This window comes from Necator americanus, chromosome X (genome assembly GCF_031761385.1).
Source record: "Necator americanus strain Aroian chromosome X, whole genome shotgun sequence".
In the NCBI taxonomy this organism is placed as follows: Eukaryota; Metazoa; Nematoda; class Chromadorea; order Rhabditida; family Ancylostomatidae; genus Necator; species Necator americanus.
Genome location: NC_087376.1, coordinates 21,043,835 through 21,070,295, shown reverse-complemented (window position 1 = coordinate 21,070,295; position 26,461 = coordinate 21,043,835). Strand labels below are relative to the sequence as shown.

At 42.0% G+C, this 26,461-nt stretch overlaps 2 protein-coding genes across 3 annotated transcripts; one reads left to right on the top strand and one right to left on the bottom strand.

Annotated features, from left to right (window-relative positions):
* Positions 1–1,010: 1,010 nt before the first annotated feature.
* On the bottom strand, positions 1,011–1,577 carry RB195_024523 (uncharacterized protein; the record flags this gene model as incomplete). The annotated part of the gene is made up of 1 exon (XM_064212337.1): positions 1,011–1,577. The coding sequence occupies one exon, from the start codon at positions 1,575–1,577 to the stop codon at positions 1,011–1,013; it is 567 nt and encodes a 188-aa protein (XP_064068218.1).
* A 1,641-nt stretch (positions 1,578–3,218) lies between these two features.
* On the top strand, positions 3,219–25,179 carry RB195_024522 (uncharacterized protein; the record flags this gene model as incomplete). Of its 2 annotated transcripts, none has more annotated exons than XM_064212336.1 (12): positions 5,232–5,299; positions 5,501–5,646; positions 5,719–5,789; positions 5,885–6,015; positions 11,075–11,177; positions 11,236–11,311; positions 16,798–16,901; positions 19,757–19,854; positions 23,551–23,646; positions 24,388–24,444; positions 24,686–24,742; positions 25,143–25,179. In XM_064212336.1, 12 exons carry the CDS (start codon positions 5,232–5,234, stop codon positions 25,177–25,179), a joined length of 1,044 nt encoding a protein of 347 aa, XP_064068216.1. The 2 variants fall into 2 exon arrangements, with proteins under 2 accessions (XP_064068216.1, XP_064068217.1); XM_064212335.1 differs by having other exon boundaries at positions 19,754–19,854.
* Positions 25,180–26,461: the final 1,282 nt, after the last annotated feature.

Here is a 26,461-nt window from a genome sequence, read left to right as displayed (position 1 = left end):
GCCGAAAGATGGGAGTGGTATAATGTGTACCAACAGCTATTGCCACGCGGGTCTTTCCGTCTGAGAACCTTCTGTGCCACTCGGGGCAGACCACACCTCAAACTTGGGTAATTAAACCTTCATATATATTTGACAATAAACACGAGGCACGATTAAATACACACATATACGAGTAATGGGCAACTATGGTGAGCATAAGATAAGTGAAATTAAAATGAGCAGAACTAAAACTAGATAAATGAGAGAGCTGCCGCAGCGAAACACCCATATTGATCAATGAAATACATAAGAAAATCTTGAGATAAACTGATCATAGAGAGGTAACTCTCTATATATTTGCTTCGGCAGTCATGAGCACTACTTGGTCTTTTGTGCTGTTGTCGTTAGAATCTATTTTCACGAAAGAATCGCTTTGCATTGGATCTTCAGTATGTATATTCGAAGTTTGATCTCGTTGACGAATGTCATTTGAGGTGTGACTGCGCAATCCGGCACTATCCCCTCTTATTTTGCCAATGGGGAGTCTTCTATTAATTGTTGCTGCATTGTTGCTAAAATGCAATCGATTTGTTACATTCTCGGATGTTCTTGTAAAGAATTATGCGCAGAATGCTCAAAGCTGTCACAGAAAACACACTGTCTATCATTTTTCTTCGTCTCTGCCTTATGAAGAGCTTGATTCCTTTTGATTTCTGTGTTTGCGGTCTTAAAACGACCTTTTAATCTTAATTCAACGAACTTTTTAGCGTTCATCTCTTTTCGAGATATAAGTGCATTTTTTCACAAGTTGTACTGGAACTTCTCCAGAATTCCTTCTGTCCACATAGCATCTTCTGTATTGGGTATATTCATTCACCCTTTGGTTCATCAGTATTCTCATTTTGTCGAAAATATATGTGCAATTCTCGGCATTATTCCTTGCACATGGAAGATCGATTAGTTTCTGCACGATCTTTGCTCTATTTATAGGTTTGTTGCCATATTTTTTCTTTATACTTTCAACCATCCATTTATAATTCTGGGGAATTAATTGTTATCCCTTTGATGGTCATTTCCGCTCTTCCTCGAAGACTATCTTTGAGAAGAAGCATTTTCTCAACTGTACTCAGTACTTTATTTTGGTGAACCAAAGTTTCATAGACTGCCCAGAACTCTAGAAATTCTTCATCTCCCCAAAACCTAGGAAGTTTGATTTGACTTGGTTTGAGAGTTCTACATATGAACTCTTTTTCGATCGCATCAGAATGATCCTCTGACAGCCATATTGCGTCATCTGGGCCGAAAGTTTCGTTATTACTTTGATCTGTTGCTGTTCTGGCACTTCCCGTTTGTGGCGATCGATTATTTGCATCTTCAAGATGCGTTACTATTCGTTGGTTTCTGTGTAATTTTATTCCCAACTTCCTTGCAAATTTATTAGCTTGACTTGCTGCTTCTGTGGCTCTTGCTTCTAGCATGAATATCACTTCATTTGCTTTTGCCATGATATCAGTGAATTTTGTTTCATTTTCAATTTCCTCGACTTCTTTTTTGAGGTACTTTTTGTTGCTTTTTATTTTGGAATCGTTGTATTCCATCTGCAGCTTGTCTATCAGTGACTGCAATGAGTTTCTACTCTTGTTCGATAGTTTTTATAAGGTTGGTTGAGGTCAAGTATGCCTCAAACATTTTCTCTTCGGACACATTTGGGTTGCACTCTCCTTTGTAAAGTGAAAATTTCTCTAGAAGTAGCTGGAGAGTTTTAGCGCTATAGGCCATAGGTTTTCTATGGAAAACCAAAGACATCTTTCACGATGCTGCACAGCTATGGGATTGTTGTGGGCAGATGAGGGGTTTGCTGCACGTTCACGAGGAACGGTCAGGAGGTACCCGTATGATGTGCCGCCGTGTATCCAGGAGGCTAACGAGCGTCGTTAATTGCACCGCTCATCTCCTGATACCGCCATAATCGCTATAGTAGCCTGATTGCTCCTCTTGTGCTACGTCTTCAAGATGCCCCGCCCACGCCACCCTCCCCACCCATTTCGCCGCGTCTGCCGCTCTTACGACGATTTTTTTTCGCCGCCCCTGCAGCTCTTATGATGCGCTTTTAAAATCGAACGGAAAGGAAAGTACCTGGTATTAGATGTTGTTTGAAGGTCATAAAGTTTTTATGTTAACTTACAAGCACACATAAAGTGTGCTTGTAAGTTAACATAAAAGAAGGAAAGAATGAAATAGGTTTCTATAAGTGATATGCCATTTAGAAATGCGAGTGAAAATGAAATTATCCTGTTTCAACTTGTTAGGTGGAAGACACTCATTCATCTCTGGGAATGCAAGCGATGTTTCAAAAAATGTCCCACTGATCGGTGTAATGCTATATTTTTTTTTTACTTTCGCTTTCTAGGAATTTATTTTTGCTTATCTAGCTGGGTAAAACTGGCATCCAACGATTAACGAGGCGCGAATAATGTCTCGCAGACATACACTGTACCTAAAGGTACCTAAAGGATCTCGAAGATACAAAGGTCTCTGTTCGTCACTAATACACCTAAGCTGTCATATTGATTTTATACAGAGAATCGATAGAAATGAAGCGATAGAACACTGTTGAAAGAAGTTTAAAGAACCATACAAAGTTTTGTTTGTTTAGTTTTACAAGATATAAAACTGTATAAAACGTGCAAGCAAGTGTTGAAATATTTGACATGCGCTCTAAATAAACATTTTATCTATGTAAAATTTTGAAAAGGTAAAATGTAGAAAGGAGTTTAAAGAATCTATACAAAGTAATAAGCGCATAAAGTTGCTGTTATTATAGCTGCCGCAGTTGAAAGTTGAACACGAATTTGTTGAATGGCATCGTGACAAACACATACTTATTTGCATATGCACTGCTAATTTATATAGAAGACTTAGGGCATGAAATGTGTTAAATTATGAGATGTGTGAAAATATATGCATGTTATTCTTTTCCCTGGAGCATCTTTTTGGGATAATTTTTACTTATGTAAAGTTACATTGGATAGAAGGGTCTACTTCTTCTCTTTTATTCCCAATAATATGAGCTTAGTTTACTATATCCGTACATCAGAATTCGCTTCGGCAATTCGTTTTTCACTCCCCTCTTCAAAATTCACACTATCCACCGCTTCGTCGCGGTGCGAACGTCGCGCGCGGCGTTAATTAGAGCAATAGGGAAGCGGGGTGTAGGTGATCTCAGGCGGTCGTGGAGGATGTTTGCTGGTGGAGCGGCAGTCGTAATTACGCGGAGGAGCGCAGTGCCGAAGAAAGGACAGGAGTGGTCAGCCGGTTTTCACGAGTACATCTTGTCCCACTCCCCACTTTTACGGCACTTTATTTGGCCGATACACCAGAAAATTGTGCGCGTGAGTGGAATGGCTCACGATAATTGGGGACTTTATACCCAAGACAGTAAAGGGTCCTTCAGGGGTAATGTTTATAAAAAAAACTATGAAGTTAAGAGCACAGAATAATTGTCGGTCTGCTCCGGCTAGTGTAAAAGCAACATTTTACTGCAAGTGCGCCGCCTCCTTGCCATATGGTCGGCAAAGAGGGGCAGTATGGCAGCAAACATTACAAATTATCAATTATCGTGTTCCGAGATCGAAGCTTAGCAACGAGGAAGGAGAGGAAGGTGGAATGCATTTTCTGAAGGGGAGAGATAAAGATCAGTGGAAATGTGTGGACATATGACAACAACCCGTAAAAGAAACCCAATTTTCAACTACATAAAGAATGCATCAACAGACAGGATTGTGCTAGCAGTGAGTTGTAGAAGCCACGAGTTAACATTAACGTCCCTGCCCAAAACAACTTAATGCCAGCAAATGCCAAGAAATAAAGACTATTCAAGTGAGAAAGACGTCACGACATAGAATACATGTCTAGAAATAACTTGCCTTAGCTAGCAGACTTTTAAGCCTAGGATAGGCAATGAAGCAAGTGTAGCGAACGTAGAAGTTACCACTTCCACCTATTTATCTAAGGTCGAATAGCTACGATTGCCTTTTAACAATAAAGACCCTCACGCCTGCGAAAGGGCTGCGATTTACCAGAAAAGGCAGCGGGCCAGCACGCCGCGATGCAGCCGCCCGCGCAGCCCTGCTGTGGTGTAGTGAGGTCAAAACGACATGAAACACGTACGCAACTGCGTACACAGCTTCTCTCGAGGCGCTTCGGTGGAGCGTAGCGGCTAGGAGCGTACTGGGACCCTTGCTGGCACCACCCATCACTACAGTTTGCGACGGTCCCCCTCCGTTCCAACTGTTTCTTCCACCGCGTACGCAAATGCGCCGCAATTACACTCGTAATTCATGTCTTTTTGACCCGACTATATTCTTGCGGAAAAATGTTGTCTTGTTCTTTGTAGCTGGTAGTGTTCGCCAGAAGATTGCCGCTGGTTTTTTTTATTCATGTTCAAGTTAATTTGATAATACTGTTGACCTTTGTGTAGACGTAGATGTTTCAGCACGTGTCATGCAATTAGAGCAAACCATCCGTGTACTTTGGTATTGTTTATTCCATTGTTATTTTCTGATCGTAAGTGGGTATTGGAAAAAGAAAAGAAATCTTCTAAAATTTTGATCGGGCTCGTCAACACGTGATGGTGGTTTAACGGTGAGCTTGCGCAACTATATCTTTATAGACCGACAATAGCAGAAAAGTCTATCTTGTAATTTTGAAGTAGGCTAGAGGTAGCCCGGTAGATCTAGCGAGGGGGTCGTTAGGTACCCGCAGCCGCCGCGACAGGCGATCATTAGGGAAAACGACTGGCATCACACCTCTACATCTTTAAAAAACCAGGTTCTCGTAACTACACCTTTTAACTTTTATTTTGGAAGGTTTTCAATTTTCAGCTAGCTATGTTTGCATTTGTTGCAACATTTGCTTTACTTTTTTAAACCAAAAATTTTCTTCGCCTTCCCGGTTCTCGTTCTTACGATTGATTTTCTTTTTAATTTTTATTTTGGAACATAGTCAGCTTCATTTATGTTTTCTGATGATGTTTTGTTATTGTACAAATTTTCTACGTTTTTGCTTCGTTTTTAGCATTTTCATTTTCTACGTTTTCTTCCACTTTCTACGTTGCTACGTTGTTGCCTTCTTGTTCTTTGAACCTTCGTAGAAGACAACTCTATCACGTAATTGCAATACAAACATTGCTCATGACCTCAGTGATGTGGTGATCGATGGGCGTGGCTTAGTGATCACAGGTAGCCTAAGATATGCTTACTCTGGCCTACCGACAGCCTCTTCTGCAGGCACTTAGCCGGCTGCAGATAATCGGCAGCGGGTACTTAACGATACGCACCCATCTAGCGACTGCGACCCTAACTGGCTCCAGAGTCCCACTTCGACTGCAACCGTTAGCTCTACCGCGCCAAGTCGAGCTCAAACAAATACGCAATGTTACCATCTTTCAGGTCGCTTTGACGCAACTATGTAAACTAAGTGAGAGATCTCAATCAATGGTTGTTATCTAGTTCATATCCAGGGCGTTATTCAGAAAAGCAGACGCCGAACTGGATCGAATCGACAAACAAATCAATGAAAGGAAAGAAATCGCTCGTCGGCTTGTTGGGACGCAAGATGACGCCATCTGTCAAATATGCCAAAAGACAAAATTTGCGGACGGTATAGGTTAGTTTTACCTCAGATTTTCTCTTCACGAGAGCGCCAGCAGCATGAAATCCTATGTCTTCTACTATTTAGGTCACAAATGTTTCTACTGCCAGCTTCGAAGCTGTGCTCGTTGCGGGGGTCGGTCTCAAAGTAAGAATAAGGTAAACATCCTTATTATACCGCCACATACTAGTGTTACTCTTGTTCCGTGAGATCAAATAATTAGATTATAAATTTGAACTTTATCTGTTTACAGGCCATATGGGCATGTTCGCTGTGTCAAAAAAGGCAGCAAATTCTCGCTAAAACAGGAAAGTGGTTCCAACCCGACGAGGTCCAGCACAAATTGAGCAACGCTGGTCACGACAGCCCGTGCCAGAGCATGAGGTTTCTTTTTTTACCTGAAGATAGACAAACTTGGTGGGTTGTTGCTAATGTTAGGGAATCATATAACTGCATGCGCTATCTTCCTGGACAGTTTTACTTAGTATTCCCTTCCAGCCTTCATTTACAGCCGACGAAACAGCGCTCCGTGTTGCACAAGTTATATAGCTCACATTTTCTACTTACCGTCCGTGAAAGTGCCTTAATCCTTTGGCTATTGTCCTTTGATGTCACTGAATAGTAGCATGTAAAAAGTATAGAGACTATTTTAAAAGAAACCAATGCACTTGGGGAGGGATACATGCTGTGAAAATATATAAGTCAAGTTGGTCGAAGCCTGGTGCAGTTTTTGTTGTTTTTTGCCGCTCAGCCATGCTTAACGCGCTTAGTCTGTGTGTGTATGTGTGTATATATGTGTGTATATGTGTGTGTATGTGTGTATGTGTATGTGTGTATGTGTGTATGTGTATGTGTGTGTACGTGTATGTATGTATGTATGTATGTATGTATGTATGTATGTATGTATGTATGTATGTATGTATGTATGTATGTATGTATGTATGTGTGTGTGTGTGTGTGTGTGTGTCTGCACCGGTGAGGTGCCGAACCATCAGCATGCATCTGATAAACGAGCACTCTACCTTTTCACTATTGTCCAAAGCTATGCAGCCATGCATGGAACCTCAACGCGGTAAAATTGGGTGGGCGGATCCTACGGCGTCGAATTCGTGCCTCGGAGCCAAATAGCTGTAGAACGGGGTGGGACGGTTCAAACGGAGTCGGAATGGTGCGGCGGTGCCAGAAAGGTATAGAGCGGTGAGAAACGGATTCCACTGCGCCGGATTGGTACGCGAGAGCACCAACGCGGCAGAATGGGTTTCTATGGTTCCTTCGCATATCAGTTTCCCAGCATGCCTCCTGATGCTGCTAAGACCTTTTCTTCAAGAAGGGGAAACACGTCCGAACGGCTGATCAAATACAATACATAGTAGCCAAAAGTTTACGCGGGAACGTTATTTTCATCGCTACGATAGTGATATTCACGTCATTTCATGTTAGCACATCATTCTTTGCTAATAGTTGAGAACGGAGGAGACTCACACTTTGAATAATGTTTCCAAATTGTGCAGACTTGAGAGAAACATAGATGTAAAATCAAGGTTGATTGTTCTCCAAATATAGAACTGACTCGCTTAGGGAAAAACCATAAAATCTTACATCTATACTTAAATTTTCGGGAGAAAATTGAAGAGAGCGTTGATAGAAAAAAGCAATTCTAATCTTACAAAAAATGTTTCTACTGTCATTTCTTATTGGTCGGTGAAGGCGAGCGAAGCGAACACCAAAAAACTAGCTTTATGCTTTAGCCGGACATTCAGGCTGGTATTGGAATAGCGGGATAAGGCGTGCCCTTCGAGAGAAACGAACATACATGTTCTTGGAACAGCGACGAATATGACATATATCGGATCAAAACGACGTGAAGCTTGGGACAGTCGCTTGAGCGGCTGCGCACGAATCGCGCGGTGGAGTGAGCGGTTTCTTTTTTTTTCTTTTTCGAAGACTTTTGTGAAGAACTCTGTTCATCGAATCGCCGGTATCCCTGTTGTGCGCCACCTGTTTCGCAAGTTAGTTCTGCAAAGCTAGCTTTTTTTCAACGGTTGTGTTAGAACACATCACATGTTCTACTTACCTAATGTCACTTCCTTCTCAAGTACGATAGCGTCTTTGATCTTCGATCGTTCCGCTCGCTCGTGGACGTGCAAAAGAGTGGTGCTTTTGCACGTAGCTTGCAGGAACAAACGCCCTTTCTCACACCTTCAAACCTACAAAGTCAAAATCGTCAAGTTCATGATACGCAGTCATTAATTCGGAACTGTCGGAACGCCGCTTAGGTGTTGTGTCCGCCAATCAAACGTCAGAAATACATCTTTCGACCACTTTGTGGTGGTCAAGTAGGTTCTTTGGCGTGCCAGCTCGGCCCACGCTTCCATCACGTAGCAGAACGATGGAAAACTTGTCGAGCCGAACAGGTGAGAACGAAGATTTCGGTCTCTTAGTTGGTCCATAGTTTCATGACGATTGGGAAGGCTGCTTAGGGTGCTCTGATCCTGCTATTCAGTTCCACTTTCAGGCCTTTCTCTACGTTCATAGAACGTTTGAGACACGAGCACGATGGATGTTGTCTGTTTCTACACTGAGCAGCTTTGCTGTTACAATCTCAGCTCACACCAGTACGGATCGGCAAATCATCTTACGATTTGTCTTGCCGCAGCGGTAGAGATCTTGGCAATTATTTACTTTTAGCATAGCTTCTGATCTTTGACATTGTCGGAAAAGTTGAACTCATCGGCGTGGAAAACTAGTAACATACGACCGCTGTGCATCAGAAATCGACTCTCACAGTCACGTCCACACCATTGCGAAGTCGTAGCAGAAGTGTCCCGAGAATACGGCTGAGAATTGGTATAGAAAACTGTCAGCGGTAAAAAAAGGAGAACAATGTCCAAATTTCATCCTCAGGAGCAAAGAAGACTTTTTGTAATGTTAACAGGAGGTTTTCAGGAGCTCTGCAATGTCGTTCGCCGGCTGTTACCACAGCAACTATCTCTTCACTCTGTTAAAGCAATCTACATTGATACAGTACCGAGAATGTATCTTCTCTGGACAATAGTCCTAGTTTTTCTTGTCAGGCATGGTCGTCCTAGTTTATAGTTTCAGTCCTAGTTTCTCGGACAAGGCATGGTCCCAAGCATGTTCGACAGTTTTTAAAACCCTCTCTGTCTCCTATCCCTTATCAGAGGATGGGTGTTGTGTCGCGAATACGACTAATTGAAATCTCAGTAATTGAGGAAATTCATGGTCTCAAGGAAGATAATGTTTCGCCAGCGGAAAGCTGGGGCGAGGATTCAAGCCTAAACATACACACAGGAATAAGTGCTGACGAAATCTTGTGCATCTTCCTATGGATAATTTCTTTTCTCAGCCTGATACTCCAATTTAGTGATTTAGAAACGAAAGGCGAGAAATTAAAAGAATAAAAAATCTGAGTACTAATGAATTCTTCATTGAAGGAAGCATCATGTTTTCAAAATATTCTTTATTTTTAGTTGTTTTTTTCTTGTGAAAGAAAGAAAAAACGCTCACGGGTTACTCTTCAACGAAATGATCAATATATCCACGATATCAAGTGAAAAATTGAAATTAACTGAAGCCTAGGAAATTATCTTCTCTAAAATTGTTAGTTTTTGGCCATTTTGTATGCATGTAATAATTCTTATTGAAATCAAATTGAAAGTTGAGGTGTGTCTTGAGATGTGAAATTGCGTTGGTAGGCATAGACTGCTTCAACTAGTATTTGCAGGTGACTTGTAAAATAACGCGCGACTACACCGAGCACAGAAACAAATTGAAAAAATGTTTTGTGTTGTACAGATATAGGTTTTCAATTCGTCAAGACAAAAGCTTATTGTCAAGTACGGAATAATTGAGTTAACTTGTTGCATTATAGTCTTTTCGCAAGCGTTGCACAACACAAATTGCAGTACACCACAACCTTCTATTTAAAGTTCATTTGGTTGTGTGGGCGCAATATTTTTAAAAGCTGGAAAAACACTGCTCTAAATTTACTTTGTTTGGCTCGTTTTTTTTTTGTAGAATCATGATTTATCAATGAATTGAGAATAGGAGTTTCGCTTCTCGATTCCATCGTCTGTTTCGAAAAATATAATTCATGGATCGTCCAGATGAGTTTACAGAGAAAAGAGAACGAGGAAGTTAAACGTTCCCGACATTGGCCACATAACTTGACTTGCCTTGTTGATTGGTTTACCAAGCTTATCTCATGACAAAAAGTCGAAACCCTTCAATAATTAATAGAAATGAATTCGTGTTGATAACAAATGATTTCTTGCCACTGCTACCACTATGTGATTTATAACTGCCTGATGTTGTGTGCGTAGATCAAGTCGATGTAGATCGTCTATATCGTCGCTAGTACCACAACAGTACTCCATACATAGCAGTACCCATTCCTTGGTACACTGAGCAGTGGCAAGTGCATGCTACCAGCCGGTGGAGCACTATGTCGGACTATTTCAAATGTATTACCTTCCGTCTTCACTACCTTGAACGATTATCGAAACGTAGTTTTCAATTGATTTTCTTGAACTGTAGATAAGATTGGAGATGATCGTCTCTATTAAACAACAGCTAACGTTTCGACGTTATCGCCTTCGTCAGAGCCTGAAAAATCAAAACCATTAGTGATTTATCCTCTCAAGCACCTCATCACCCTACAGAAAGCATCAAAACGGTAGGCAAACCCAAACAGCTACACATTATCGAAACATTGATTCAAGGTAGGCACTTGACCTAATAAACGTAGCATTGTTCCAATCAACCTCTGTTTAGGCCCCTGAGGACGACAAAATAGCGTTAGCGTTACCGGAACGTTAGGCGGATAAAGGTTCCATACAAAAAAAAAACTTTTAGACAAGTACAAGAGAACAAAAGTCGTGTCATATCTTGACAATGATTATGGATAGCAGCAGAGTGATAGAGACGGAATAAAACGAACTGTAGGCTAATGTAGTTGTAAACTGTGCTCGAAGTGGTGCGCTGGAGATAGCGGTTGCGATGGAAGTGGAACCCTCGTGGACTGTAAAGATGAGCGAAAGTCCCACATCGATAGCTAGCTCTTCAGCGCCTCTTTGAGTGCAGCCACGTACACAAATGCACCTACCTTCAGGTCGTTTTTACCCGAGTTTCCGCTGCGACTGTGCAGCCGATGGTACGGAATTGTCTTAGGTCAACCAAAACCTTTCATTCGATGAATTGGTACCAGACTTGTCTGAGAGGACAGAAACATCGACCTTATACAACGGCTGGCCCTTGTACGTCATTTTATAGGCCGTATACGCATTCATAAATCTTGAACGACTGAAACTGAGTTGAAAATGAACGCTTTAGCATATTTCAATCGAATTAATTCACGCCAAGCACTTCATCCCGCAAGGCATGCTTATGTAGTTATGGACCGTATATGGTTTTGTATTTTCAGCCCAATTCCATTTCCACCTCAGCCACAACAACCGCAAGATGTGTTCGGAGTACTACAATCTCTGCACCCTGATAAAGTGGACAAAAGTAGTGAAGGCAGCAAGGTAAAAAAGAACGTTGCCAAAGTTTATGATGATTGCTATGTATTTCATATTTTTGTAGAGTACATTGCCTCCACAACAGTTGCCTACACTGAAACAAAGCATCATGGATTCTGCAGCTTGTACTTCAAAACAAGGTGAATTACTTATTACTTATTAAAGGTGAATTCTCACCACTCATCCTTCTACAAATTTTGTGGGGTTCCATTCCACAAAATTTGTAAAAAGATAGGTAATGAGGACGTTACGATGTAAGTTGAGCTGGAATCTTGGCTAATCGAGAATTAAGTGTAACATTTCTCCTTACTTAATGCTTCACGTTTCCTTACTGCATTTATATCAACATCTGATAGGTTATTCATATAACTCATACAGGGTTTTGGCAAAAATTAAAACTGCATTTTTGTCTATGCAAAAATTGCATTTTTGTCTATGCATGAACTCGGATCCTCCGTCATGCTATATTCGCATTTCGGAGATATATGAGACCCCTTGTCTCTCCTGGACCTGGAAAAACCTCTTGTCCTACTCCAGTTACCACCTCAAACGGTGTTGTAGATCTGGCCGGTGTTCGACCTGCAGCAGTTGTTCGTTGATTCATGTCAACAAGCAGCGAACGAGCTTTCCTGGTAGTCCATTGGCACAAGCTGTGCTGAGGAAAGGGCTGCGGTGAGGAAAGTCGAAAACGGTTTTGAAGTAAAGAAGGGCTAACTGCACTGGCTTCAAATACCGTTGCCAGATTTCGGTCGTTTTCCCGACGATGAACGCCTGGTCAATCTTTGATCGGCTAGAACGAAAACCGCCTTGTACATAACATGCAGTAATGAAATTTTCCGAAGGTTCCTTGCGTCCGTGACGGACAACTTTTTGTGGAGGGAAATTATGATAGCGTGTATCCACGAGTCACGTGTGCTTTCGTCGATCCATCCGATGATTTTCGTCATCTCACGAATCCCAGACAGAGGAAGATATTTCAGCATTTCTGATTGCGTCGTCTCCAGTAGATTTTCCATTTTTTATGTTCTGAGTGCAGACCAGAACCTCGCACTTGTAATTCCACGTTAACTGCATTTGGTGGGGTAGCTCCATCAACGACCACTTCATTTCCAGTGTTGGAAACCGGTGAACACCTTTTCATCTTGCCGCTATACTTTTTTAGTGAAGTATAGCTTTTCCGCGGATCCTGGCCTTTCAAGGACTTTTTCAGTTGACGACACAATTTCCTTCTCAGACGCTTTTCTTGGTTAAAATCGCCAGTGCTGCGAGCGGACGCATAGAGAATTATACGTGGATTTTCTTTCAGAAGATGCAAGGGCAAACTTCTTTCTCAGCATTAGAGCCAGAAGTGTTTTTTTTTGAGCGACCTGGATGCACTTTGTGTAGGACTCTGCATGGCAGAGCTTCTGCCTGGTTCGTACTCCAACATGATTAAACACATATTGACGGAATTTTGCTCTCTACTCTTCGTCTTTCAGAAGTGCTATGTCGATTTTCGGTTGAAAAAGAAGTCCTCGGTTTCTTTTGTGGGACCGTTTCGTGAAACTGAGAACTGGAACTGGAACGATGGCCAGAGTCGAATGCGAATGTGTCCCAGGCAGTTCTAGATTTTGAACTTTTAACTGATGAGTATTCCTCGTCAGCACGTAGTCCAGCTGAAGTTTGAGAGTTCTGATGCCACCCTTGCGCTGTTTTTCAGGCACTAAAACAATCATCGGCGTCATCACTTCACATGGCAAGGGTTAACCCTTGCCATGTGAAGTGATGACGTCGATGATTCTTCTTGAATGTTAAAGAAAAGATGAAGCCCGTCTGTTCAGATTAGTGGACCAGACGGTCACAGTTATCCGACGTGCGCTCCTCCGAATAATGCTGTTTTCTTAGCACATCGGACTGTCGTTCAAGTCCATCTTTGCATTCGCTTCGATTCCGACATTGTATTGGCTGGGTATTTATACATCAACATATTCATTTCATATTCAGTTGAAGGCGTCCTTTATGTTGTCTTCAGCGGTCTCCGTAGATGCGTGAGCACTTACAATCCAGAGTTTGTGTCCTCTACGATCCTGCTCTCGTATATGGGCGCATCAAGACGGCATGGAGCGGAATTACTCCGCCAAGTTGTTGTAGTCGTTCCTCACGGCTATCGCGTAGCCTTCTATCTTCATCAGCACCACCAGTATCAGCACCGCCACAGATGACATAGTAGATAGTTTAGTTTCATAAACTTACTACGAGCCTCTGCGTTTTTCCTGTAGCGCAGCAAACGACACGCATAGATATCGTAAAATCCCTAAAATCCCAGACAGATCGATTTGTTGAAGTTCCTTCGACTGTGTTTGGCAATTCAGCGTGACGAAACGAATGGTTTTTGCGAAAGATTCCGTGCTCTCTTCAGGGAGTTAAACTCTTAGGCTATAGGTTTTGGCGATGTGCTGGACGACACCTTTTTGCAATGGAATCTTGCGCCATATAACTGTGCAGGTTATATAGCTCGTACCTTCTCAATGCGTACACTTGAATATCTGATTGCGTTTAGTTCAAAAGTCTGTCGATGTCTGACACATCATGATTATTCTTCTCGTGATTTCGTGCCTTCAGTCTCACTCCAGTTCTGATATATATTCACACAAAACCAATAAAGAAAGACTTAGTGCTAGTGTTCTGTATATGACTTCCGGAGACAGTTGCTGTATAGTGCTGAGTGTGCTGTGGACAGTGGAGATGGAAGATTCATTCACTGATTCATACTCCACAACGATCGCCTTGTACGCCTGCCATTTACCAGGTTAACCTACAAGAACTACGAACATGACCTTCACTGATTGTAAAAACAACATATCATTATTTTTCGCATACAACTTTTCTCCCCTAGGATTAACGAAGGCGGTAAAACTGCGTAAGATAGAGATAGATTGATGGAAGGGCGAAATGACAGTGGAATGACAACGAGGTCTCCAGAAATGAAACATCCTTGGTGAGTCGACAGATCATTGCGCAACGGAATTTATTCAGCAGCGGTAGATTTGCGGTGATTGATAACATTTTTCGGCCAAATGTTTACGCAGGGCATGGTCTAGAACTTGAAATAACCTGTCTTCATTAGCATTGTGCAGACAGCATCTTCGGCTGTAACCGGTAAGCGGTTGATGTCACTGCAAAAGTGTTGACGTTACTGGCAACTTTTACAATGACATCCTCTTCTAGCGACTGAGAAGCAGAGAAGTCGGAGGAGGCATCAGATTCTTTGAAACTGCTGTTATTCCGATACTCGATAGCGAAGCCGTAGACGAAGAACGCAAGCGTCCGGTGTTGGAGACTATTCGCATTATAAGCAGGGATTCCTTTTCTAAGACCGAAAGAACGAGAAGCAGCTTGTGAGCTGCTTGAGAAAATCTGTGAGAAGGTTAAAATGACGTCCGTAAATGTATCGGTGAAACTTCTCGACAGCGTATGGTAGCGTTTGTCTTTTTGAGGTTTGGACAGTGTCCTTAGACAGCGTTGACATCCCGTAGGTAGGTAGGTGAACTAGGCCACCGGAAGGTGCGCATGTCGATGCGAACGCGGAAACCATAGCCGGATGTTTTTGAGAAGAGGACTTCCAAAGTTGGCGTTGTGCTTCGGGAGAGCGCCGCTGACGATGACCTAGTCGAGATAGGCAGCAACGTTGTTAAGCGCAAAGATAATTAAGCCGATGATCCGCTGGAAGCTATCAGATGTAGACTTCACTACAAGTGGTGGTCGATTGCAGCTGTAGAGTGGGTATTGAAGACGTCCTACGCGGTGAGCCGCGGAAGCCGATGCAACATCAGCGCGTGATCGAGTCCTGTCTAGAAGTCGGGTGAATCCATTGGCCTTTTTCACAACGAAAGCAGAAGCAACTCATTGTGAGTGATCGACGGCGGAGATAACATTTTCTGTGATGAGACAATCAATTTCGGCGTCGAGGTATGGTACGGAGGATCGGTCTCTTTTTGATGAAAATTGACTGGTCATCGGATTTGAGGTAAAGCGTCGCATTGCCTTTCATCCATGTCCGGGCTTGAAAACATTCATTAGGAGATGGTTCTGCTTGGTGGTCGAATAGTCTAGGGGGGTGTAATTGAGCGTCCGGATCTGCTGCACGTTGGACGTCTTGGCAAGGAAGTAGAAAAGCGAAGATTTGCTTGATTCAAATGGTGCGAAAAGGATAGTTATCAGAGACGCAGGAGATGTCTTGTCCATGATGAGCCTCCTGTCGGTTGTTAGTGAACATGGAAGTGGTGCGTGGATAGAGAAAGTGGATGTGCATTAACTCCTCTGAACACGCCGGAGGTCTTGCAAATGTGCACTTCTAAGTTACGTCCAGGAGCTGTCAATGATGTTTTGATACCAGATGCGCGGTGTTGAGTGAACGAAGCGACATCTTGATGCAGTCCAGTCCTGAGCGGCACTGGTAGCTTGGTTGTTTTCCTTTCTGTATTTCTTCCAGTGATCCAGCTAATAAGATGGACACAGGAAAGGCGGGGGTGGGGATCTAGCGGAGAGGTTGACGGTAGTTCCTCTTGTTCCTCTTCATTCTTGTGGCGTTGATTCTTGTAACGGTTATGGTTTCGACAATCTTCGGGCCATTCCTGATCGACTTGCAAGGGTGGTACTACTTGACTAAGTCATCATCACCGACTATCTTCTCGCCTGATGGTCACTTGTTGAGTTCGCAGTGGGTGGTGGAGATATTGTAAGTCAACCGGTTAACCGGCATCTATATAAGTATCGTTGTGGAATGTGAGTCAGTTGATAGAATTCTTCCTTTCCCACTACCAACTACGGACTCAACAGTATACAGCAGATGACTCCGGCGAAGCAAAAAAAGACTCGGTTCAAGTGACCAGAGGTTTCCTTTCTTTTTCATAAAATGATAACAAAAGAAAGCTGTATAAAATTAAGGAAATATAGCAACTAGAGGCAAAGCTAGGGTAATGGTCAGAAGTTTGCCAGCACTGTCGACAGTTTGAAAATGCCTTGGACCAGCCAATCTTTTCTGTGTCGATAAATTGGCACCAGGCTTGCCTGGGGGTTAAAGACACGTGTTATAGGTTGCCTGTTTTTGATTGTATAGACCTAATACGCACTCATGAACTTTAAACGAGTTTGGCTTGAAGTCATACGTTGAAATTTCCCGAAGATATACGCATGCTCGTCCTGTATGTCCAGTTGGCAGACAGGGCAAGGCATGTTATCTTTTATCTTTTTGTTGGCGAAAACAAGTACTTGGTAAACCCCACTGGTTCTCACGTGGAAACAAAGAAATCAACAAAGAAAACAGTTTCTTAGTTACAATTCAACATTTGAAACTGTTCGTATTCTACTACCTCATATGACAACAAAAGTTATCTCGTAAAAGAAAGAAGAAAGAGAGCGGAGAGAGGAGGACCTGAAAGATGCTGTATTTACCGTCACGTAAAGTTTGAAATTGCTCATAGCTGTCGTCCACTCCCTAACACATGCATGAAGGTTTCTACTCTGCATCATTTCGACACAACTGATACAGAATCTACAACTCTGTAGCGTTTTAGTGGTTCGTAGATAGTAGTTATTGAGAACATTCCATTCATGGGTACTATCAGCCTCTTGGCTCTCTTTTCAGCACAGAAACCCTCTGCAAATGGGCCTTCTTTGATGAAAACAGAAGACCCGCACGATAAAGTTCGTCGGCAGAATACATTGCAGAGACAACCAAGCCTTGCCGAGGTATTTCCGACATGTATACATATATCCCGTCAGACCACTCAGAGGAGGAAGGAAATCGTGCTCTCCTCCGCTGTATTTTTTATTTATCTTTTCTTCTTCTCCTTTTGAATCACTACAATAACATCTTTTATACCAGTTTCATAATTTCTCCAAAGCCTCTCTTTTCCTATTAAAATAAGAAAAGTGTGAAAATATAAATATTTTCACCCGAAGTGATCAAATTTGTGTTCAGCGAATGTTAAAGTCTAAGTTGCCAAGTTTTCACAACGAAATTAGCCCAAAGTCCAATGGAAGCAGTAAGTTCGGTGGCCAATTATCCTATAATGTAGCTTTGAGTTTTGCGTTTCTTGAGTTCCACTCTAACATTCTTTCAGTCTATCTATCGCCTGTTCTTTATACAATATAATCATCACATCTGTGCTTGAGATTTGTCACGTATTCTATACGTTTCCATATTGCAAAAATGGGACATTGTTCTTATGTCAAAATTGAGAACCGCGGCTAAGACGTGCTTATGTCGGAAATGTCGGTACGCCGCTTAGGTGTTGTGTCCGCCAATCAAACGTCAGAAATACATCTTTCGAGCACTTTGTGGTTGACAAGTAGATTCTTTGGCGTGCCAGCTCGGCCCACTCTTCCATCACGTAGCAGAACGATGGAAAACTTGTCGAGTCGAACAGGTGAGAACGAAGATTTCGGTCTCTTAGTTGGTCCATAGTTTCATGAAGATTGGGAAGGCTGCTTAGGCTGCTCTGATCCTGGTATTCAGTTCTACTTTGAGGCCCCTCCCAACGTTTATTTAGAACGTTTGAGACACACGCACGATGAAGCTCCCAGTATTTGAATGCTTTCAGCAGTATTTCTTCTTCCTCGGAGTCGTGGTTCTTTATGAACTGTATATTTTCTTCCGATTCATTTGAAGTTCTCTCCTCGTTTTTCCTTCGTTTTCCATAAGCATCGCTGCTGATTCACTCACACTTCTCGAAAGAGTATCGTCCAAGAAACGAGAGCTTGGGAAGATCTTCCATCGACATGTACAGCGTTTTCTTTCCAAACAAGTAACCTCGTTGTCAGCTGTAATGCAGCTGTGAAGTGCCTCGGCTATAATATCGCCTTGCCGAGTCCTTTGAGTGAATATGATGAGAGAATGCTGGAAAAACAACATCGTAGGATTGCATCGATGCTAACAGTTGAGTGATTTCCTCACATGCGACTGTCCTGAGCTTTGATCGACCAAAGTTGACTTTATTGCATGCATTTCTATGCTGTCGATTTCTTTGTTGTAGTCGACGAAGGCTAGAAGAAGAGGCAAATGGTATTCCTGACAAATTCCTATGACTCTCGTTACGACCTAGGTTTGGCCCATACAGTTGGAGCATTGACGATATCCAGCCTGTTTTGGAGGTTGAGCTACGTCCAGCGTTTTCAATATGTGCTAGGATGTGGAGGATTGGCTGCCACCCTCTAGAAAGTCGGGCGAAATACACAATTAGTACTCTCGAAGGAAAAACTAGTTGCGACCGAGAGTCGAAGAACAGTTTGAAGATTTTCTGGCTTCACATTGAATGAAAACTGCGAAACGTTTGAGTAGATCTTTTTCACCGATATTTCCATCTCACTATGAGAAGAAGTGCGAATCTCGTCTCCGTCCAAGAAGGATGTTAGCGTAGCATAACATTTGCGAAGCTCCCTGAGAATTTCCTTAGACTTGTACTTTTTCGCGATGTGCTTCTGCACTCCTGGAAGTTTCCTCTATTTGTACATCCAACGACAAGGATAGACATAAGAAGTGCAACGCTTTTCTGCATTTCGTGTTCGCAGCCATTCACTCGGTGTATGGTGCTGTCGGATCAATTTATTGTCCATTTGCAAAACCAGCTTCAGTTTGTCGATTGCTGCACGAGCCGGTGCCGTTTGTTGACTCCCTTATCTACCGACAGTGATCTTTCTTCATGGAAACGGAATTCCCATGGAAGAAGACAACCGATCGTTCTTTTCATTGCGGTTCACTTATCGAAGTTTTCGGTCCTATAAGCCTTCTCTAAACCTTCCCTGATTTGGTGAACTATCCGATAATCAACCTGTAAAATTACTCCTCGTTACGAATCACTTCTTCCAACCCATAATGAAATGCCTCCAACTAGGTTTCATCAGTTGCTGAGCAGCAATTGATGATAACTATGCATTTTTGGCGCAAGCAGCGGAAGCGAACGATAGCCAGAAGAGGTGAAAGGATGTCGTGGAGACTGGTAATATGAACCACACCTCGGTGTACAAGGAAGCCAGTCTTCTAAATTCCGAGACGGAACCATTTCCGCGCAAATGACTACTCTCATCCAACTGTCCTGCGTCGCTCGTGCTCTGTGTCTCCTATAGAGCAATTGCTTGGAATTCGATGCTCATTTTGCAGCTTCGAGAACGGTATTGGTTGTTATCTGAGGATTTTGTCTTTTTCTACACTGAGCAGCCTTGCTGTTACGATCTCAGCTCACACCAGTACGGATCGGCAAATCATCTTACGATTTGTCTTGTTGTCTGTTGTCTCTTTGACAATGTCATGAAAGTTAAAATCATCAGCTTGGGAGATATAGCGGAGTATATACCTCCGTTCATTACATTACATTTCGAGCGACAGAGTCACCTACACCGCGCTGCGAGGCGGTGAACGTTTGTGGAGAACCATGATTATAGATGATAAATAAGTAGGCAAGTGCTGTGTATATCCCTTGTTTTTAGAAGAAATAAATTTAGGTTAGCACTTCTCTACATTTTAATGAACTAAATGAATTGGTGATTGGATCCAATTAAAAGGCTTTGATTGCAATCCGTCTTCCATTTTTATGTCTGTGAAGCAGGAGCAATCTCGTCAACATGGAAATGGCGCTCTTTCACAGCAACAGTTCACGACTACTCTGCGTGATGTAAATCGGGTCGAAACATTAACGCAGCAAAGGTACATATTAGAACATATTAGATAGTGTTCCTTAAAATTGCATAATTTGTAAAATTTCGTCCGTCCGACTTCTCTTTGTGGCATTGGGAATTTCGAGTGGTGATAAATGTACTGTACTTCTAACCGCACGTACATAGAGAGATAATGCTTCCAGATAATGGTCTAGCCCCGGCGCGTCCAGTTAGGCAAAGTAATTGATCCTGCTCGAGTGATGTACCCTGATTATGTGCATAGAGGTGAAGTGGGCGAACAATGTGATTGTCAATAGGATCACACAGATGATGAACATGCATCTTTTTTTATATTTTTGAACCGAATATGTTTGTAAGCGTCGCATACGTGCTACTAAAGTACTACACTGACAGCTATAATAACACATATGTGAAGCTTATAAAAATATTCTCCTCTTATTCTTGTTCATCCCCAGTCCATATTGTCCAGATCAAATTCTCCATCCATCAGATCCAAGTTTTCAACTCCTTTTATTTCTCGCCTTTGAAAGTTAAGTAGCATACGTGGGATGATTTCTACCGTTTTCTTTTTTATATCTATTATATATATATATATTATCAGAGAAAACGCTTCCTACTCTAATGCTGATGAAAAAAATTGCCTTTGTGTCTGAGGGAATAGGGTTGCCCGCACTCCTGATGTTTCAATCAGGAGAAGCGTTTGAGAACGAAGATCTTACATAGTTTTGGGGCGGATCATAAGGAATCGACTCGTCAAACATCGCTATGGAACCATAAGTGACGAACGAGCCGACTTTCGTTCTGATCGGCCTACGACTGACCGGTTGCCCATTTTCAGGAGTGAGATCGAATTGTGACAGCGCTACTCGAACTTTATACAGTTAGGTTGTCTGGACTTCGAAGCCGGCTTCGACTCTTGTCATTGAGGCGGTTTTCTTCATGATGATAACTGAGTCATACATTAACGTTGTGCTGATAGGATTCCAGGGAAGTTCCCATGCTTAACCAGCGACATGAATCGAAAAGCAACTGTTTTGCTCGAACACCAACACCAACCGGGTTTACTTCACCTTTCATAATGGAAGCTGAAGTAAGACTGAGGAGTTGATGCAACTTTACTGTCAATCAAAAAATTTTAACAATGTTCCATTGATATCGTTTAAGTGCCATCAGAACTTCCCTTGGTCGAGCTCAAATATGCCGACGGTGTAGTGATATTCGTTTCAAGCAGCTCGAAGTTGCAAGACTTAGACAACACCACAACGCCGTCAACATTATATAGAAACTAGTTGCAACGTACGATTGAGGACTCCGTTCTGATGAAGGCAAAAGTGGGATTTCTCGAGACCTTAAAGTAAGTCAGGGTGGTTGGACAATCGAACGAACTGGTGAATAATGTGCTGTATGCAGGAAAACAACTGCAGCTGGAGTTAAGCAAAGATGGGATGAGCCTAGCCTGAAACTCGACTCTTTTGTAAAGCGGTTGTTCTCAACTCTTCTCATCGGGGCCGTCACCTCAACGGAGTTTCTGCCAATGGAGTACCAGGAAAGATCGTTCGCTGCTTGATCAAATGAGCCAAAGTACAACTACTGAAGTTCTAACACCAGCTGGATGCACATCATTGTTTGAAGTTGTAACTGGAGTAAGACAAGTGGCAGTAGCAGGACCCCCCCACCTGTTCAATTTCGCGATCGAAGATATCATGTGAAGGAGAGTGGACAAGTGTCCTCCTGACGTCGTCTGAGCACCAACATGCTATCCCTTATCCAGGGTTTTCAACCTTGTATCAAAATTAGCAGAGCATATGGACTACTTCTGCACCCTGGCAAGTGGATGCAAATGTAGGTTTCGTCAAGACTTCCAAATCGTGATGGACGGACAAACGATTGAACTCGATGAGTTCTGTCACCTGGGCTGTATGTTGAAGAACAACGGCAGCTACGAGTGTTATATACAACAGATATGTGCTAATGCCTGTTCTGCATTCAACTCCTTGAAACAACTGTTTCTGGTCTACGCCCATCACCAACGAAGTCAAGATAGGACTCTGCTTATCCGCCATTCACTCCATCATTATGTACGGATTGGAGACTCAGACAGCACCGTCTGCGGTGATGGCTCTACTGCTCGGAGGGAAAGCCGCTTAGTGCTCGTTTCAGAACGTTGTGGAGGAAAGTGTGAAGAAAGATCTGTGGAGACTTGCGTTGATGGACAGTTCAGGCAAGACGTAAAGATTCATGGAATATAGACATTATGAAAATAGAACAGGGTGAACTCAGATATCCTCTAACAGGAGAGATCCTGGCAAGGATACGGATAACGCCATTAGAACGTAACATCCTCTCGCCGTTTAAAATTGCTGCTAAGTCTGTTTGGTTATTTCTGTTATTCTCTTTGTCAACTAAACTGGTAATGTTACACGATTGACAAGGAAGCTACCGGATTGGCACATGTTGCGAAAATGATAGCGATTTCTTAATACCCGACCGGTGTACGTCGAACCGCTAATAAGGAAAGGTGTGTCGTGCGCATTACAGAGGACACATGAAGCATACATCAATAGGACTTTAATTGCAAGGAAAGGTGAAACCCCCATTTTCATGCGAGATCCATGCTGAATTCGTAATTGAACGTTTTCATTCCAACTCCAATAAAACCTTCCAGTTAGAACTTCTCAGACCAGTTAGAACGCATTCGCATAATAATTTTTGACCGATCCGTTAGTACAAGCAAATACGTAATCAAGTTTCTCGAGAACGGAAAAGGAGAAATTTACCGTTAAAACCGTTGTTGTTGGACTTGCTTCACTTTTGCTATCACCTGTGAATAGTCAACTTATAACAATAGTAGTAACTTTATATATGTATGTAAGGGCTGCGTATATGAGTCTGATTGTTACCTGCTCGCCCGTGTTATAGTGAATACATTCAGGTATTTGAGTATACGCTCTGGTTGCGTGCGAGCTATATAAGTTGCAAAATTATATGGCGGAAGTTACTCAAATATTCTTAAAAAAAAAGTGCTGCTGTCCAGCACACTGCCAATGCCCGACTCAAATAAGTCAGATGCCTAAAATTGTGGCATCTTTGGCAACCTTTGGCAACAACTCTCTTTCGTCACACTGAATTCTGCTGGGCATTGCCGACCTGAGGAACTCGGGTCACTCAGTGTCGAAAGGCGGTTCACGTGATGCGCCAATTTTCCAGGCCATTGCCAGAATATGGCTCAGTGGCGAATAAATGTATTCTGTAAGAGCATTTGCTGTAGATTGAGAAGGTTGGACAAAGCCGTTTAAAGGCGATGCTCTGCGGAGGTGCTTGCAACTGCGTCAGGCGATAATACTAGCCGGGCGACTGAGTCGAATATATATATATATATATATATATATATACTATATACTTGTATCTTTGACAGACGTGGAGTGTATAATCTTTGAAAGACGTGGGGTCGTGCGATCTCGAGATTTCTATTCAAGGATTTGAATATTGCGTGCTTCAGCGGTGGGGTTGCTTACTCCAGCTATGCGCTCCACTCGAGCAGGTTTCCTCGGGGGCTGATTTTTTTACTAGCAAGAAGTTTATAGTTCTCTTATAGTAAATTCGAGCCGCTGGTCAGAAGTTCACAAACTGCACATCTTTAGTACTTCTTGTCATAAAACGATCCATGAAGATGGCGCAGAACATTCTGCTCATTCATATTTTTATGTATTGTGAGAGAGTTTAGGCCAAGTGTGCTGAAGAAGCAGGATGAATGTGGAAACGTGGAACAAGGTTATGACAAGAACATGTCTCCAAGCTGTCGCGCAAGTGAAGAGAAGCGGTAACCTGAGTAGTTCCCCAGAACTCCAAGATATCTAATAAACTGAAAAAAAAAGAAATCGCCTTTTGAGTTTTCGCTCTTATTCTTGAAAGGATGGGCAGATTTGGATGACGTCTGAGATTTACGTTGTAACAGCGTTCTAAAATAACATATCCAGGATATGGGGACTAAGATTTCGGTAAAAATGAGCTTTTAAAAAGAAAAATTAATTTTTGCCAGAATGACAAGTGATAGATGGTTTGTTGAGTGAGAAAAAGAAATCAAAGAAAGAACAAAGTCGAAATCTTCCTTGAAATATAAGTATGGGTCCAGTATTCTGCCGAGTATCTTCGTACTTCCTTGCTATTTGCATGACTTCATGTAATAGAATAGAATTCACCAACTTGTCTGGTCGTAATCCTGGTGGAATGCGTAGCCACAAGCATATTTGGCGTACATGAAATAATATACTATCTTCTATCTCTGGTCTTATTTGACAGTTCCCATATGTCACTAATAACCTATTGATTACCCAACATTTTGAAGAAATTTGACTTTCAACTCATTTTGGAAGACTGCATGTCCATATCTGGATCTATTATTTCAAAACGTTGTAGCATATAGTCCAATTTCTTTCAAAGTATATCTCCTCTCTATTCATGAATTGGAGCGAAAGAACAAAAAATGTTTCTTTACTCGCCTTGATCTTCGTCCCATTCGGATTCTTTTGACCAGAAGTTTTTATTCTTTCTATTATTACAGAGGAAACCGTCCTCTTTTCTACACGGAATCAGATGGCCGGTTCGACGAAGCAGCTAGGTAATCATCGGTTTTCTCTAGCTTAAGTTACATTTTCTTAAAGGCTGAAGATTTTCTTTCATCAGTGGTGTCTGCTTAATTTATTATTTATTGCAAGCACAATCGACACTTTTGCAAGTCATCGTAGTGTTTTTGAAAAAAAAAAACACTAACATGTAAGAGGTAGTTTTACTAGAACACAATGCGAATAAATATTAAAACATTACGACGAAAAAAATTTGAATATCTCAGTGCCATTCAGAAACGATCTCCAAGATGATTCGGAGCTACAAAACAGCACTGCAAAAGACCAACGCAGGTAGAAATTCCAATTATTTACGCCAGTTTTGAACGAATTAGTGACTTGATATATCGTCTGGTCTCTGCAAAGCAGTCTCATTCATTTTCTCTAACCTTCAAGAAATTCTGAAATGAAGTCGAATGCGCTGGTATATCAATGAGAGATTAGTGAAGCCTCTCTAATTTATTCGCCAATACTGAGGTCAGGAGAGCTCAAAAAAAGGAAGGCTAACTTTCAATCGTTATAGTGAGCGAGAACATGACCCAAAATTTGTCCTTTCTGTTCATTTTCTATTAACGACAACAATTTTAAAGAATTTTTTGAATCGTAATTTTGAAGTTTTCTGAATAATCATCCAATTTTGGGAAAAAGTGAACGGAACCTAGAAATGGAATTCCTCTTGGTTCTCCCTTTTCAGATGTGAAGTCGATCCTTACAGTGTTGCTTTGTATTAATGAAGGTAAGTTTTACATTAAGAAACACTACATGGATTTTTCCTGTATGGTTCATGAGACGACAATATAGCTAAAGTAGAAGTAGAGCAGAAGAAAAAGTTGAAGTGGTTCAAGAAGTTTTGTTTCAGTTAATTCCCTTTATGAGTAGTACAGTTGTTGTTGCAATAAAGCCAATCCATGCGATCTTAACAGACGCCATGGATTTGAATTAGTAAAGAATTATGTATTCTACAACTCTTTGCCTCTTTTTCGGTAAAGGTGTCGTTTTCTTTGATCTTTAATTCTCATCGTTAATTTTGTTACTCATACATTGGGAAATATGTCTTCAACCATATGTTTTACTGAAAAAAAAAATGATTTGTTCACACAATCACCATAGTTTGAACCTTTCGTATAGGTTTACAAGCACGTCCCGTCGGCTTCTCATGCTTGTCACATTTTTCCAGTAGGAGTGCTAATATGAAGAAGCAGTGCGAAAGAATTACGAAATACTTGTAAAAATCAGAGAAGTCCAGAAATTGTTTTTCTGAAAAAGTTAGATAATTTCACGTGAAAAACTTAAATGGCAATTTTTATTGTTTCTACAGTGGGCTAAAATAAATAATATGTCTGAAGGGATCGTCCACAACGTACCCATGCTCGCAATCAACACCTGGTGTCATCGCCGCAAATTTTTGATGCATTCCATGAACCCTATTTAGTAGAATTTTGCAGAAACGTGGTTAAGAAAACAGTCGATCGTTCATGAAGGCCGTCGTCCACTGGATCAATATATTCGTGATTATATCGTCGATTATCTCCACGAGCCAAGTTCTATGCGTTTTGAAATGAGAAACCAGATAATCGTCTAAGGCAATGGGGCATGTCTTCCTCGTCCATTACCGCTCGCTACAGTGCTGTTCAACTATGTTCCCCGTCTGCTCGTTGAAATGTTCGCAGGTTTAAATACACGACAAATTGCAGCTTATTATTATAGTAGATGATAGTTTGCAACACCCTCTCATTCACAAGTTCTAGATGTTCTGCGTGTTGTGCAAAAGGTCATCTTGTTCTCGTCTTCCTCGTCCTGTGCTGTCCAACTCTGTCCTCCGCCCGCCCGCCGAAATGTTCGCAGGTTTAAATACACGCTTGATTACCTTGATCACCTTGACTCCCGTTGATCTTCGAACTGGTCGAGCGGGCGCCAGTAATTCTCCCATTTGTCCCGATCGCGTGCCAGAGTCGTCCAGTGGTTCCTCTTTTCGCGTGGGACACAAAGAGCACCATAATTTTCTTTGAAGGA